This window comes from Heteronotia binoei, chromosome 14 (assembly GCF_032191835.1).
Source record: "Heteronotia binoei isolate CCM8104 ecotype False Entrance Well chromosome 14, APGP_CSIRO_Hbin_v1, whole genome shotgun sequence".
Classification (NCBI taxonomy): Eukaryota; Metazoa; Chordata; class Lepidosauria; order Squamata; family Gekkonidae; genus Heteronotia; species Heteronotia binoei.
Window position 1 is genome coordinate 27,148,979 of NC_083236.1, and position 12,511 is coordinate 27,161,489.

Here is a 12,511-nt window from a genome sequence, read left to right on the forward strand (position 1 = left end):
TCTGGGAGAACCAGGTTTGATTCCCCACTCCTCCACCTGCTGGAATGGCCTTAGGTCAGCCATAGCTCTCACAGAGCTGTCCTTGAAAGGGCAGCTGCTGTGAGAGCCCTCTCAGCCCCACCCACCTCACAGGGTGTCTGTTGTGGGGGAAGAAGATAAAGGATATTGTAAGCTGCTCTGAGACTCTGATTTAGAGTGAAGGGTAGGGTATAAATCTGTGGTCTTCTTCTCTGTGATGCAGTGAAAATGAGTGCTACTTGGAGCAAATGCCTGTTTCTCTCCTTGGTCTTCTACAGAATGGAGAGATCACTATGCTGGGAGAGATCACCCACCTGCAGGGCATTATTGATGATCTGGTGGTGCTGACCGCAGAGCCTCACAAGCTGCCTCCAGCCAGCGAACAGGTAAGAAGGCGCAAGGAAGGGGTCAGTGGAAAGGAGTGGCTGGAAGGGTCAGAATGGCCACCTCGTTTGGCACTTCCCCAGCAGCCAGAGTACAGGATTTTCATAACTGAAATGTGAGAGACAAGGTTTGTGGCTGGAGAGTACAGAAGCACATGCCATCCAAGGAATCTACCCACTCTATTTCTATAGGAGGATGGGTCCACCTCTCCACTGGAAGGCAGCATGTCCAGAGCAGTGACTCATACTGAGATTCAGCAGGCACCCTCTGCTAAGGGCAGGTAGTTCTGCTGCATCTCTGAATTGGAAATCATTGGATAATCCAATCACACCAGATGCAGGTTGCTTGCTCACAAGGGCAGCTAGTCCAGAGGAGGAAAGCCCAGATTGGTAAATTATGGAGAGAGGCTGTGGACAGCCACTGGGGAGTATTCTTTATTAAAACATTTGGACTCTGCTTCCCCCCCACCCCCCATATGTCAGAATTCAAAGATGTTCACAGGAGCCTTTAAGCAGTAGATTAAGTTCTTGGAGCACAAAGTCTGAGGATCACTTGACTTTCTAGTTTCTGTGCAGTCCAGCCCAGGCCTGAATGTGGTGAAAGCAGGGACTGCCTGCTTTGTAGAAAGGTGCTTGCCAAGCTTCGTACATCTCAGGGAACTGAGCCAAGCCAGATTGTAATCCAAGATAATGCATCATGAGCTTTAGCACCTGCCCCAGGAGTTTTCCCCAGGGAAAATCTTAGTGGGATCCCTTATCCTGATAGGCCAGCATCTAATCTTTAGAAGCAGCAGCCTCTAATGAACATAGGAAGGGCTCTTTCAGGTGTTTTTAAATTGACCTTTCATAGAATCATAGAGTTGGAAGGGACCCCCCAGGGTCATCTAGTCCAACCCCCTGCACAATGCAAGAAATTAACAAATACCTCCCCACACACACACCCCAGAGACCTCTTCTCCTTGCCCAGAACACCACTTCCTTTTCTCAAAAAATTGTAGAAATTCTAGCCATGACAACTGAGCCTAAACAATGGTTTAGTGGCTATCCACACATTGTGCACAATTGCATCTATTTTGCCCCCTGAGCAGTATCAGAGGGACTGAGTGAGAATGACTGCCATGGTCCAGATGGACCAGTGGCCTGGCTGGGAGCCCTGTGGATTCACCCGTCCTTCCCTGTGTCATTATCAGAAGTTGCTGTCCTTATGTATCAGCCCCATTTGCTGCTCCTTCTGACAGCTGCCTCCGTGTGGCAGAAAAGTCACACATCTCAATGCTGAGTGCGAAAGATTCTGAGTGCAACTGTGAAGGGATGGGACTTAAGCCTACCCCCTTCCATGCACATGCTGCCTCTGTGGGCTCAGAGGGCCGCTTTTCACCCCCGGGAGATATTACGTGTAGCCATCAACAAGTTTCCTCAGTGGGACAGATAGTGGGGCCATTCAGCAAAACAGTGCCAAGAAGAAGGCCTAAGCCCACTTTCCCTATGCACCATGGTCCTAATCACAGTCAGGCCCCATGTGTGCCTGGGATGGGAATTAAGTTATGAGCACATCTGATCACGTGTTATGACTACCTCTGGTTAGATCTAGGCCCTGTAACAGCCGTGGGGTGAGAGAAGGGCTATATGTATGCAAGGCTGAATGACCTGAGATTGGCCAACTATTTGTTTCTTTTGGCCCTGGAAAGTATTGTGCTCAGTATTCGTGCAGAGCCAGTGTAGCGTGGTAGTTAGAGTGTCAGACTAGAATCTAGGAGACCCAGGTTCGAATCCCCACTCTGCCATGGAAGCTAGCTAGTTGAGGTTGGGCCAGTCACACACTCTCAGAGTAACCTGTCTCACAGGGTTGTTGTGAGGATAAAATGGAGTAGAGGAGAACGATGTTAAGCCTCTTTGGGACCCGTTGGGGGGAGAGACAGTGTAAAAATGAAGCAGATTTTAAAAAGGAATAAATCTGCTATGTGGAATCTTTCACAGGTGATCAAAGATCTGAAGGGCTCCGATTACAGCTGGTCTTACCAGACTCCGCCATCGTCTCCTAGCAGTTCCGGGTCTCGCAAGTCTAGCATGTGCAGGTATGTTTGATACAACTGGCAGGAAAGTGATATGACTTGCAGCTCAAGAAAAGACTGTACAGAGAGAAGAGCTTACAGTTACTTTTTAGGGCTTTGAAGGTACTTTCTGTGGCCCTGTAGTGACAGCCCCTGAGCTTATCTTGGGGGAAGCTCTCTTTAGTGGTCTCTCCAAGGTGAAAAGACCTTCTCTTTGCTGAGTTACCATGTAATGAGAGCCTCCTGCCTGACCAGCTGTGGCTTAATTCAAACATCACCCGCTGGGGTGCAAGGTCCTACCTGTGTTAACGTTGTGCATACCCAGTGTCTCCTTAAAACTGGGACATGAACATATGAAGCTGCCTTCTACTGAATCAGACTCTCGGTCCATCAAAGTCAGTATTGTCTACTCAGACTGGCAGCGGCTCTCCAGGTTCTCAAGCTGAGGTTTTTCACACCTACTTGCCTGGACCCTTTTTAGTTGGAGATGCCAGGGATTGAACCTGGGATCTTCTGCTTACCAAGCAGATGCTCTACCACTGAGCCAGTGAAATGCCCACCTGAGCTATGGATCTCTGGCCTGTTGACGTGGCATGTGTTGCAGATGAAGGCCTGGTTTCAATGAGTTACTAAGCACATGCGGCTTCACACAAGCAAGCCCTTCTGTCCCACCAGCATCTCCTTTGGATTTGGACCTGCTTGTGACAGTGGCAGTCATGTGGTTTGTGACAGAAAAAGGCAAACCTGGGCTTAGAGTTCTCTTGGATTCAGGATTGCAGGTTGGGGGTCCCACAAAACTGTTGGCAAGAGGTGCCGAAACTGGAAGCTACTCCCTGGGAACCTCTTTCTGCTTGGTGTGCATTTATTCCGGCCAAAGGAGGTGGTGTGAGGCTTATGAATCATTTGCTGTAGGTCGCCTGCTGTGGAAGAGGACTGCAATAAAGGTCAAACACTTTGTAATTGCTGCAATAATTAAATGCACTTAGATTCTCAGCTGAGTTGGAACAATAAGCTGCCTGAATGGCATTGCGAGCCCTGAGGACTGGCTGGCCTTGAAACTGTATGGGCAGTGTGCCCATCCCCTCTCATCCCTCACTCTTCTTTCCTGGCTGTCTTCCCCCCTTTTCCTCCTCCCACACACAAAAGTGCGTGGTGGATCTTTCTTTAAAAGTCCTTCCTTCCTTCCATCTTCTGCACTTCTTCCTGCATTCGTTGGTCTTTCCTGCTAGCCTGCTCTCACCTTCAATTCCTCGCTGTCTTCTTCTCCTACCGTCCTTCTTGTGATGCTAATAATGTGGTAGGCAACCCCCCAGTTCTCCAACAAACACGCTCACCGAATTCCATCTGTCATTCTCACAGCCTGGCACAGCCAGTGAACGCCAACACGCGCCTGTCCAGCGTCTCGTCACATGACTCCGGCTTCATTTCCCAGGATGCCATGTTCTCCAAGCCACCTTCACCGATGCCCTCGGATATCACCAGTCAGGTATGTTCCCTGGGAAGGCAACATAAAGGAACAGGAACCGTAGACCTGAGGAAGCTTCCCCTTCCCGGTCAATACCAACCTGGCCGTTCCTCTCCTGCTGCCACCCCAAATCCAGCATCCAAAGAAAAGCTTTCAGGGGAGCAGCACAGGGCAAGTGACAAATACTGTGAATCGCCTGCCCGCTAACATTTATTCCACCCCCCTGTCAATTGCCTAGGAAGAATGGAACGGATGGAGTTGGTAGACATGGAGGCTGGCCGTGTGGAATGCTGCATCATTTTTTGGTTCTGCAGAGTTTGTGCTGAGATATGTAGGGTGGTGTCTGCTTTTGAGGTGGGATAATCTATATCCCAGAGAAGCCACATTGCTGTCTTAGGGCCCCCCTAGGAGACAGACTCAGGGCGCTTGGATCAGAGATTGGTTCTTTGGAGAGAGAGGAGTCTCCTCTTTTTGAAAACAGATGCACTAGCAGCAGTGGAAGAAAGTATGAAGGTGGGGTGACTCAGAGCAGTGTATGTGGTCCTCCAGTTCCCCACTTTATCCTCACAACACCCCTGTGAGGTAGGCTAGGCTGAGAAAAAGTGACTGACTCAGGCTCATCTAGCCAGCTTTGTGGCAGGATGGGGATTTGAAGCCAGGTTCTTTTCTGACACTCCAGTCATTGTGCCATATTGCCCATCTCCAACTTTGTTGGTTGTGTTCTGTTGATTCTCATGGTTTTATCTTAAGGCCACCCTACTTGTGAGCTGCTTCAAGCAGTACAGTGTCCGGGGGGTGGGATGTCAGGGCTTAGCATCCCTTGCCCCATGTTTGAAAAAGGCTTCAGATACTTCTAGACATGAATCAGGTAGAGGCATGTCATTACCCCATCATGTCTTGAAAAAATGTGACACTTCTCATGCACAAGTTGCTGGGAGGATGGTGGAAATGAAGGGCATCAAATAGTAGGAACTTCTGCTAACCCTGAGTGAGGTTGATTTGGAGCTACTCAGGAGCCCTCCTTGTCTAGCTGCAGAATCTGAGTTTTCTGGAATGCCCAAAGCTCAGACTCCTAAACGCCTTGGCTAACAGCAGTCTCTCTCAAGACATCCAACCCCATCCCACTCCGAATGCAGGAAGCAAACAGGCTTTTCCCTATTGATTTCAGACTTGAGCAGAACGTCAATTGCTTTGGGCAGTTTCTGCCTTTAAAAAAAATGTGGTTGGGAAATATTTCAGCTTATGAAAAATCTGTGCAAATGATTAATAAGTGAAGCGGTTTAAAATACCTTATTTAGGCATTGGTGATGCACTAGCAGTGGCTGGTTAGGGAGGGCAGGGGGTGTCCAGATGTCGGTTTGTGCATGCAAAGAAGGTATTCATGGTGGGTTTGCCACACCTGCATTGCCATGTTGGTTTTCCCCTGAAGGGGTCTTTGCCATTGAGCCTCTATAGCTCCATTTCCTCCTATCCTCAGTCCTGAGTGATTCCTCCAATCCTCCTCTTGCCAGTGGGTCTGAAAATGCACATATAGGTCCACTGGCATTTGTACTGCCCACCAGTTGCTGCGGGAGTGTGCAAACCAGCTGCCCTGTGCTTGAGTAGGATTTCTCTCTCTCTGTCTCTCTGCCTGCTGCTTGTTGCCCACAGCTACATAACCGAGTCTCTTTTCTTTCCCTTCTCTGCATTTGCTCCTGCTGATCGGACTTTGGGCATGGCAGAAGTCTTCCAGCTCCGCTTCGTCCGAGGCCTCAGAAACCTGCCAGTCTGTTAGTGAATGCAACTCCCCAACCTCGGTTAGTGCTAGCAGAACTGCAAGGGGGTGTGGTCAGGTGGGGGGAAAGGGAAGCTTGAGCTGGCAACCTCCTTCCCCTGTTCTCTTTCACCCTGCCTCACGCCCAGGATGCTGGGACACCCTTTCCAGCGGCTTATGCTCCACCGGCCTTTAGCATGATGTGGATCCCTTGGAAAACAAACCTTCATTAACTTTCCTTTCTCTTTCATTTTCACTCCTGATCTGCTCCTACCTCTTGTTGGCTGGCTTTGTGCTTGTTTTTTTTTTTAAATGATCTTAACTGGCTTGTTGATGGGGTGTGAGTCTGGCTTCCTCTGCAGCTCTACCCATCGTGCTGCCACGAACTGCCCCCTTCCTCCCACGCAGGTTGATTTGGCGTGCAGACTTCGGGTTGCAGGTTCTCTTCACTGTGGTTTCTTACTGTGTTTCAGTGGAAACCGCTGAATGTAGCTCTTGGGGCCAGGACTGAAGGAAGCTCCCAAAGAAGCCTCAGCCTGGTGTGTATTTTACGGTGGGCTCAATCCCAGACCCCCAGCAAGGGGATTGCAGGTCACCTCCTCCTAGACCAGAGTGGGAACTGCTGGCCACTTTTCTCAACTCCTGTGGGCTTTGCCACGAGTCTCTCTAGCTTGCCTTCTGTCAGCCTAAGGAAATGATCTCCAGCATGGTGCCCCTGTGTTTGTGGTGCCCACTTGCTCTCCCCCCCCCAATGCATTGGCTTTCCTTCTCTTCACTGGAGCAGGAGCTGCTTCAGGAGAGCTCAGGAGGAGTCACCTTTTTGGCTAGCAGGAGCCGTCATTCAGAAACAGCTGCCTCTGCTGTTAGAGGTTGCTTGGCTTGGAAGCTCCTGAACCACCCAATGTCTTGCAATTGTGCTTTGGAACCCTACGGCAGCCTTCGTCTCTGGCCCACCCCATGGCAGCCATTTTGTTGTGGCGTCCACTGTGTATTCTCAAAATTGTAGAAGTGCCCACAGGCTCAAAGGTCTTGGGGGGCCCTGGTCTTAAGAATCCCTGTTCCCCCCCCCCCCTCCCCAGAAGAAACAAGGGCGGTGGCATCCCAGCTGGCTGTGCTCAGTGCCATTTGTGCAGATAAGGATAGCCAAACTTGGGGGCTCTCCTCAGGGGCCATTCATGTGCGGGAGCCTCTGTTCTGTGCTACTCGCCAAATCTCTTTGCTGTACTTGCCAAGAAGGGCAATGCTTAGGCTTGGAAAGATGCCTCTGAAATTTCTGTGGCTCTGGTTTCAAGAAAATCTATCATGCTGTAGCTCTATTTGAGCCAGAGACCGGCCGTTCTTGGCCCCATGCCTGTAGACCATGCACTAGAGTCCTTTCCCCCCCCCCCCTAGTCCTTTTCCTAGAAAAGCGAGGATTCCTTTGTGCATCTGCAGAGTGCCTTTCCCTCAGGTCTGTGGCAGGTTATGCTCCATGACTTGCAAGCAGCATTTAAAAGGTAAGTCCCCTGTGCAAGCACCAGTCAGGTCTGTGGCAGTGGAGAAGACCTTCCTAGTATAAATTTTAGGCAGCCTTCAGCCTGTGCCCTGGTACTTTTAGAAATTAAAGAGAAGCATGCTGGGAAAGAGGCGGTGTCGTTCTCTAAGAACAGAAATTAAAAGTGTAGGGTTTGTTCAATTGTTCATAAACCAGATGTTGCAATTGAATTACATCTACCTTTGAAAATGCCACATTAAATCCTGGCACTCCTAACCTTGGCCATGTGTTCTTTCGCACCCCAGTATTCAGCTACCAGTAGCCACACTCTGTAAAGGGTCTCTTGACTCATCCTTCTCCCTCCACATCTTGTGCTGAACGTGAGCACTTGTACCCACCCTACCTGGCATACACACTCCATGGGACTGAAGCTGGGGTCTTTGGATTGTTGCCTGGGTCTCCCTTTGCATCAGCTGGTCCTGAGTGCTTCCTCTTGTCCTTGCTGTTGTTGAGGACCTGCTCCCAGCTTGCATTGGGGGAAGAACGTCCCCTTCACCAGCAAAGGTGCCCTTGTAGGATCATTTGGATGGCAAGACCAGCACTGGGGAAAACTCTCATATCTAAGGATTTGCAAGGCCCCAATGCTGCTAAAAAGGGTCCCGTGGCACAGAGTGGTAAGCTGCAGTACTGCAGTCCAAACTCTGCTCCCAACCTGAGTGCAATCTCAGCGGAAGCTGAGTTCAGGTCACCAGCTCAGGGTTGACTCAGCCTTCTATCCTTCCGAGTACCCAGCTTGCTTGGGGGGAAAGTGTAGATGACTGGGGAAGGCAATGGCAAAACCACCCCATAAAAAGTCTGCCATGAAAACATTAAGATGCAGTGGCACCCCAGAGTCTGAAACGACTGGTGCTCGCACAGGGGACTACCCTTTTAATGCTGCTTGCAAGTCATGGAGCATAAGCCAGAATACAGCAGATTCCGCAGTGTCCTGGGGATTTTTTCTTCACTTATGTTTTTTAAAAAGTATAAGGTTCTAGTCCTCAGCATAGACACGTACAGGCATATCCCGCTAGACACTGGGACAGGGAATAGGAGGCATCTCCACCACTAAGGCCCCCGCCCTTCCCCATGATTGCCAGTCCTTGTGCATTTTTTCTACGAAGGGGCAGGATGCCCTCTCCTGGCCTCTGAAAGCCACACTCGCACACTTGCCACAGTAGGAGTTGAACGATCTGGAAACCTGAAGCCTCACTGTGTAGGACCCCTTTGCCGAGCCATAACAGTGCCAGTTGGCTGTGAGGCTCATGAGAGAGGCTTGGAAGAGGCTTCCCGGGTGGGCGTTGTAAGGATGACGGTGTCTTTTGCTCTGCTTTGCACAAAGGAGCCAAATGATCAGATTGCAGAACAAAGAAAAGGGCATTTTTGCAGGACAGCCTTCTGTGCCAGTACAGGAGGGCACAGACTGTTAGGCTAGGACCGGACCAGATTGTCAGCTGCTTAGGGCATTTGGCAAGGCAGCCCGTAGGTTTTTGAAGCACTGCTGAGGAGCCCTTGGCCTTCCTCTTGAACTTTCTGGGTAGGTGGAGAAAGCTCTTTTTTTTTTTGTAGAAGAGGGATATTGGGACACTTGTTAGTAGCCAGCCCAACAAAGCAAAATGGATTCAGGCCATTTTGTGATCAGTCGCCCTGACCTTCTGCTCCTTCTGCCATTTTGCCACCCCCCACATCCTCCTTCCAGTTGCATCTCCCATCTCTGACCTTTTCCATACTTATCATTATTTGCCTATATTGGGTGTTCCTTTGGGGCCTCAGTGGTGCCATTATATCGAGCTCCTCTTGGGTTTTGCAGGACTGGTCTAAAACCACCCTCTACGAGCAGCCAGTGGCAAATACGCTGCAGCGAAGGAAAGACCGTGTCGAGCATCTCCGGGAGGCAGAGATGGGCTCTGCCACCCTGGTGTACCCGGGCGTCAGCTTGGAAGAAGGGTCGAGGCCACGCATGTCCCCAGCCTCCATCGCTGCCAAGGTACAACCAGGTTCAGTTTGGGGAGGCAGGGGGCTAAGAGCAGCGAGTGACCTTAGGGCACAGGCAGGTTTGTTGGGAGGAAGGCAAGCCCTGTAGGCACTGTTCTCTAAAAGCAAGTTTGGGGGGTTTAAAGGTCAATTCCAGAACTTTGGGTTTTGCCCCGAAAAAGATAAGCATCTTGTGCAGTTGGTACAATATGGATGGAACATGGTCACTACAGCAGACCTCAGTTAAGACCTTTATAACTGGACTTTGCATCATTTGGAGTTTCTGGGCACCTATCAAAGACCAGTACACAATGCATGTCTTCCTGGCTTCAAGTCCAAATGTTCCCAAGTGTGGGAGATGGCTCTGCCTTCTCCAGGAACAGGCTCAGCTTGGTATATTGCATTTCTGACCATCTCCTCCATCATTTCTGACAGCAGAACTAGATCCCAACAGTACTCCCTAGACTTCAAACCTGACCTACCAGATATAGTTGTGGGCCTAATCGCACTTCGGTTCTACCACCAAACAATGTGAGATGGGGAATTATCTCCATGCTCCAACTCTCTGGATAACCTTTCCTAGACATTTCATGAAGGCATTGAATACCACCATCTGAGACAAGAAGGAATCCTAGCATTAGTCGTCCAGCTCTGCCTTCCTGGACTCATCCCCTTCGAAGGATGGAACCACTGAAAACTTGTGTGTTCCTGCTCCCATCCCAGCTGAGAATCCCAGGAGAACCAGTGGCTTGACAGAGACTCCCCAGCCAACTCTGCAGAAATCTCAGTTGTCTAAAGGTTGGCTGCAGAACCCATTGTGCTCTTGAACAGTTGGTTCTCTGTGACGACCCACATTCAGAGGTCTGTGAAAGATGACACAAGACACGGACAAATCTGTATATCTGGGGTAGGGGAATCCATTGTTTACACCGGGGGGGGGGGGTTGCTGCAGGAAATGCCGGCATAATTAACCCTTGGTCACCATTCTGATGTTCAGCTGTTTGGAACACCAGGCAATGGCTGGAGAAGGCTAGGCAGCAAGCCAGACATTACTTTGATGCCTGCCTTTTCTCTCTGCACCTCTCCTTCTTTGTACTCCCACCTTCCTAGCCCTTGAAGAAGAAATCCAAATTCATTCAAACCTAGTTGGGTGCTGGGATGAAATCAGTCAAAGCAGAAGTAGGGCTTTTATTCTTCAAATCCCATCCCCCAAGCCACTTCTAAATCATTTTTTCTTTGTGGTGCTCAGATGCCAAAGGGCCAGTTGGTAGGAAAAACACCCTGCGGGGGGGGGGGGGGATGTGGATGTCACTTGCTGATTCTCCCCAATAAGTGTCCTGTCTAACACCCCCTTCTTCTTGCACAAGAGGCCATGCCCTCAATCCCTGCTCATGTTCTTGCCTGGCATGCTTTCTTCTGGTCTTGGAGTGCAGGCAGCACCGGCGCATAGGTGCCAGTGCCTCAGGCACTTCCCTCCATGGTGAGCCTTTTGCATCTCAGAGCGCAGGTGCCCTCTGCTGGACCACAGTCGCTCTGCCTCCTGGCTTCTGGTGCTCTGAAGTGCAGGAGCCACACTACCAGGCTCACGTATTTCCCTTGCTGTGGAGGTGAGGGTGAGAGGGCCAAAACCAGCACCCTCCCCCCTGGGCCATGTCCCAGGCAGCTGCCTAATGGATGCACTGGCCCTGAATGCAGGTTGCCTGGGGACAGGATGCCTGCTGCAAATCCCTGCTCCCTTGCTGGATGATACAGGGCCACTTCACAGGGTTGTTGTGAGGATGAAATGGAGAAAAGGAGAACAGTGTCAGCTGCTCTGAGTCGAGAAAGGTGGGGTATAAATGAAGGAAATTAAACAGATTTGCCATGTTAGTTGCCGCTCTTGGGCCTGAAGGTCACCAGGGTGTTAACGAGGCGTGCTTTCCTCTGAGCCAGGTCCAACTGCTCGAGCCCCTTTTGTTTTTGCACCCCCAGCATGGTGAGGAGGTGTCGCCTGCGGCCAGTGACCTGGCGATGGTGTTGACCCGCGGCTTGAGCCTGGAGCACCAGAAGAGCAGCCGGGACTCCCTGCAGTACTCGAGTGGTTACAGCACACAGACAACCACGCCCTCCTGCTCCGAAGACACCATCCCCTCGCAAGGTATCCTTCCCCCATCAATATAGCGGCAGAAGGAATCAAGTGTGACTTCATGGCATTCTGGAGGGGGGCTGTTGTGAGCAGGGGGACAGTGCATGGAAGAGGCGGTGGCCCAGAATGCCTGGCACCTGCAGAAAGGAAATTGGAGCTTAGAGGCCTTTCCAGTGAAGAAAAGAGGGGTCTTGGGGGGGGGGGGAGGATAAAATCCATGATGAATCAGAAAGCAGTTTTGCTGTCCTTTTCTGGGTGAGGCTCTGTCTTGCAACCAATACTCTCTCTAACCTGGAGTCTTATGAGAAAAAAATTCTACTTCATGAGCTACTGACATTAGAGTCTTGGGCTACTGCAGAAATTGGTTTGCTCTGGGGTCATTTTTCCCGAGTGAAGAAAACAATGTGTGAGGCAAAGGCTTAAAATCTGGGAGCTAGCTCACACTAACTCAGCTTAGAAGGAACACAGCTTGCAACCATAAGCCATAAAATACTGTGAGGGAATCAGTCTGAGAACTACCACAATGCATATTGCAGAGCACTTGCCTTGTTAAATGTGCTGCATAGAGAACATATCCATAAAATATTGCTGATAAAGTTTCTTTTTACATGCTGCTTATTTCAGTAATAGTCAAAATACTGGAAATTGGGGTTTCAGCCTATTACATACAGCAGAGTTCAAATATTTTATTTATTTATTTATGTCTCTCCAAGGAGCTCAGGGCAATATACATCATTCTTCCTTCTGTTCTCACAACACCATTGTCAGGTAGGCAAGGCTGAGAGTAATTAAGGGCCCAAGGTCACCTAGCAAGCTTCCATGGCAGAATGAAAAGTCTCCCAGATCCTCATCCAGCATCCTAATCATAACACTATGGGTGTCTTTAACACTGTGTGACAGAGCACTGGACTGGATGGGCCACTGGCCAATCCAACATGGCTTCTCTTATGTTCTTACAAGCAGTCTGCCACAACCCACTGGGAATCTCAGTTGCCCAAGAGTCTGTCTTTGCTCCTGCAGATTATAGTGGGATTCGTGCAGATAAAAGTTCCTATCTGAAGGTGCATGTGGGTTTCTGGAAGAGCACACCATTGTCCACAAAAGCAACAGTTAAGATTTCAACACTTAGTTAAAAGTGTTCCGTGTTCATTTCTTTTGGCTGACCTCTTGTGAAAATCTGTATCCTTGTTCACCTCCTTTTCCACTTAACTGGCAAGAGAACACAGGGA

General features: G+C 50.0%; 1 protein-coding gene across 4 annotated transcripts in view; it reads left to right on the forward strand.

Annotated features, from left to right (window-relative positions):
• Positions 1-12,511, forward strand: part of MTSS2 (MTSS I-BAR domain containing 2) — an 84,198-nt gene that overhangs the window by 70,302 nt on the left and 1,385 nt on the right. Inside the window, exons 8-14 of one of the 4 annotated variants that reach the window (XM_060253980.1) lie at positions 297-404; positions 2,379-2,476; positions 3,812-3,938; positions 5,639-5,713; positions 6,144-6,209; positions 8,994-9,170; positions 11,129-11,294. In XM_060253980.1, coding sequence (XP_060109963.1) covers positions 297-404; positions 2,379-2,476; positions 3,812-3,938; positions 5,639-5,713; positions 6,144-6,209; positions 8,994-9,170; positions 11,129-11,294 — 817 coding nt within the window. The remainder of the gene's footprint in view (positions 1-296; positions 405-2,378; positions 2,477-3,811; positions 3,939-5,638; positions 5,714-6,143; positions 6,210-8,993; positions 9,171-11,128; positions 11,295-12,511) is intronic. The other 3 variants (XM_060253981.1, XM_060253982.1, XM_060253983.1) reach the window with 3 other exon arrangements.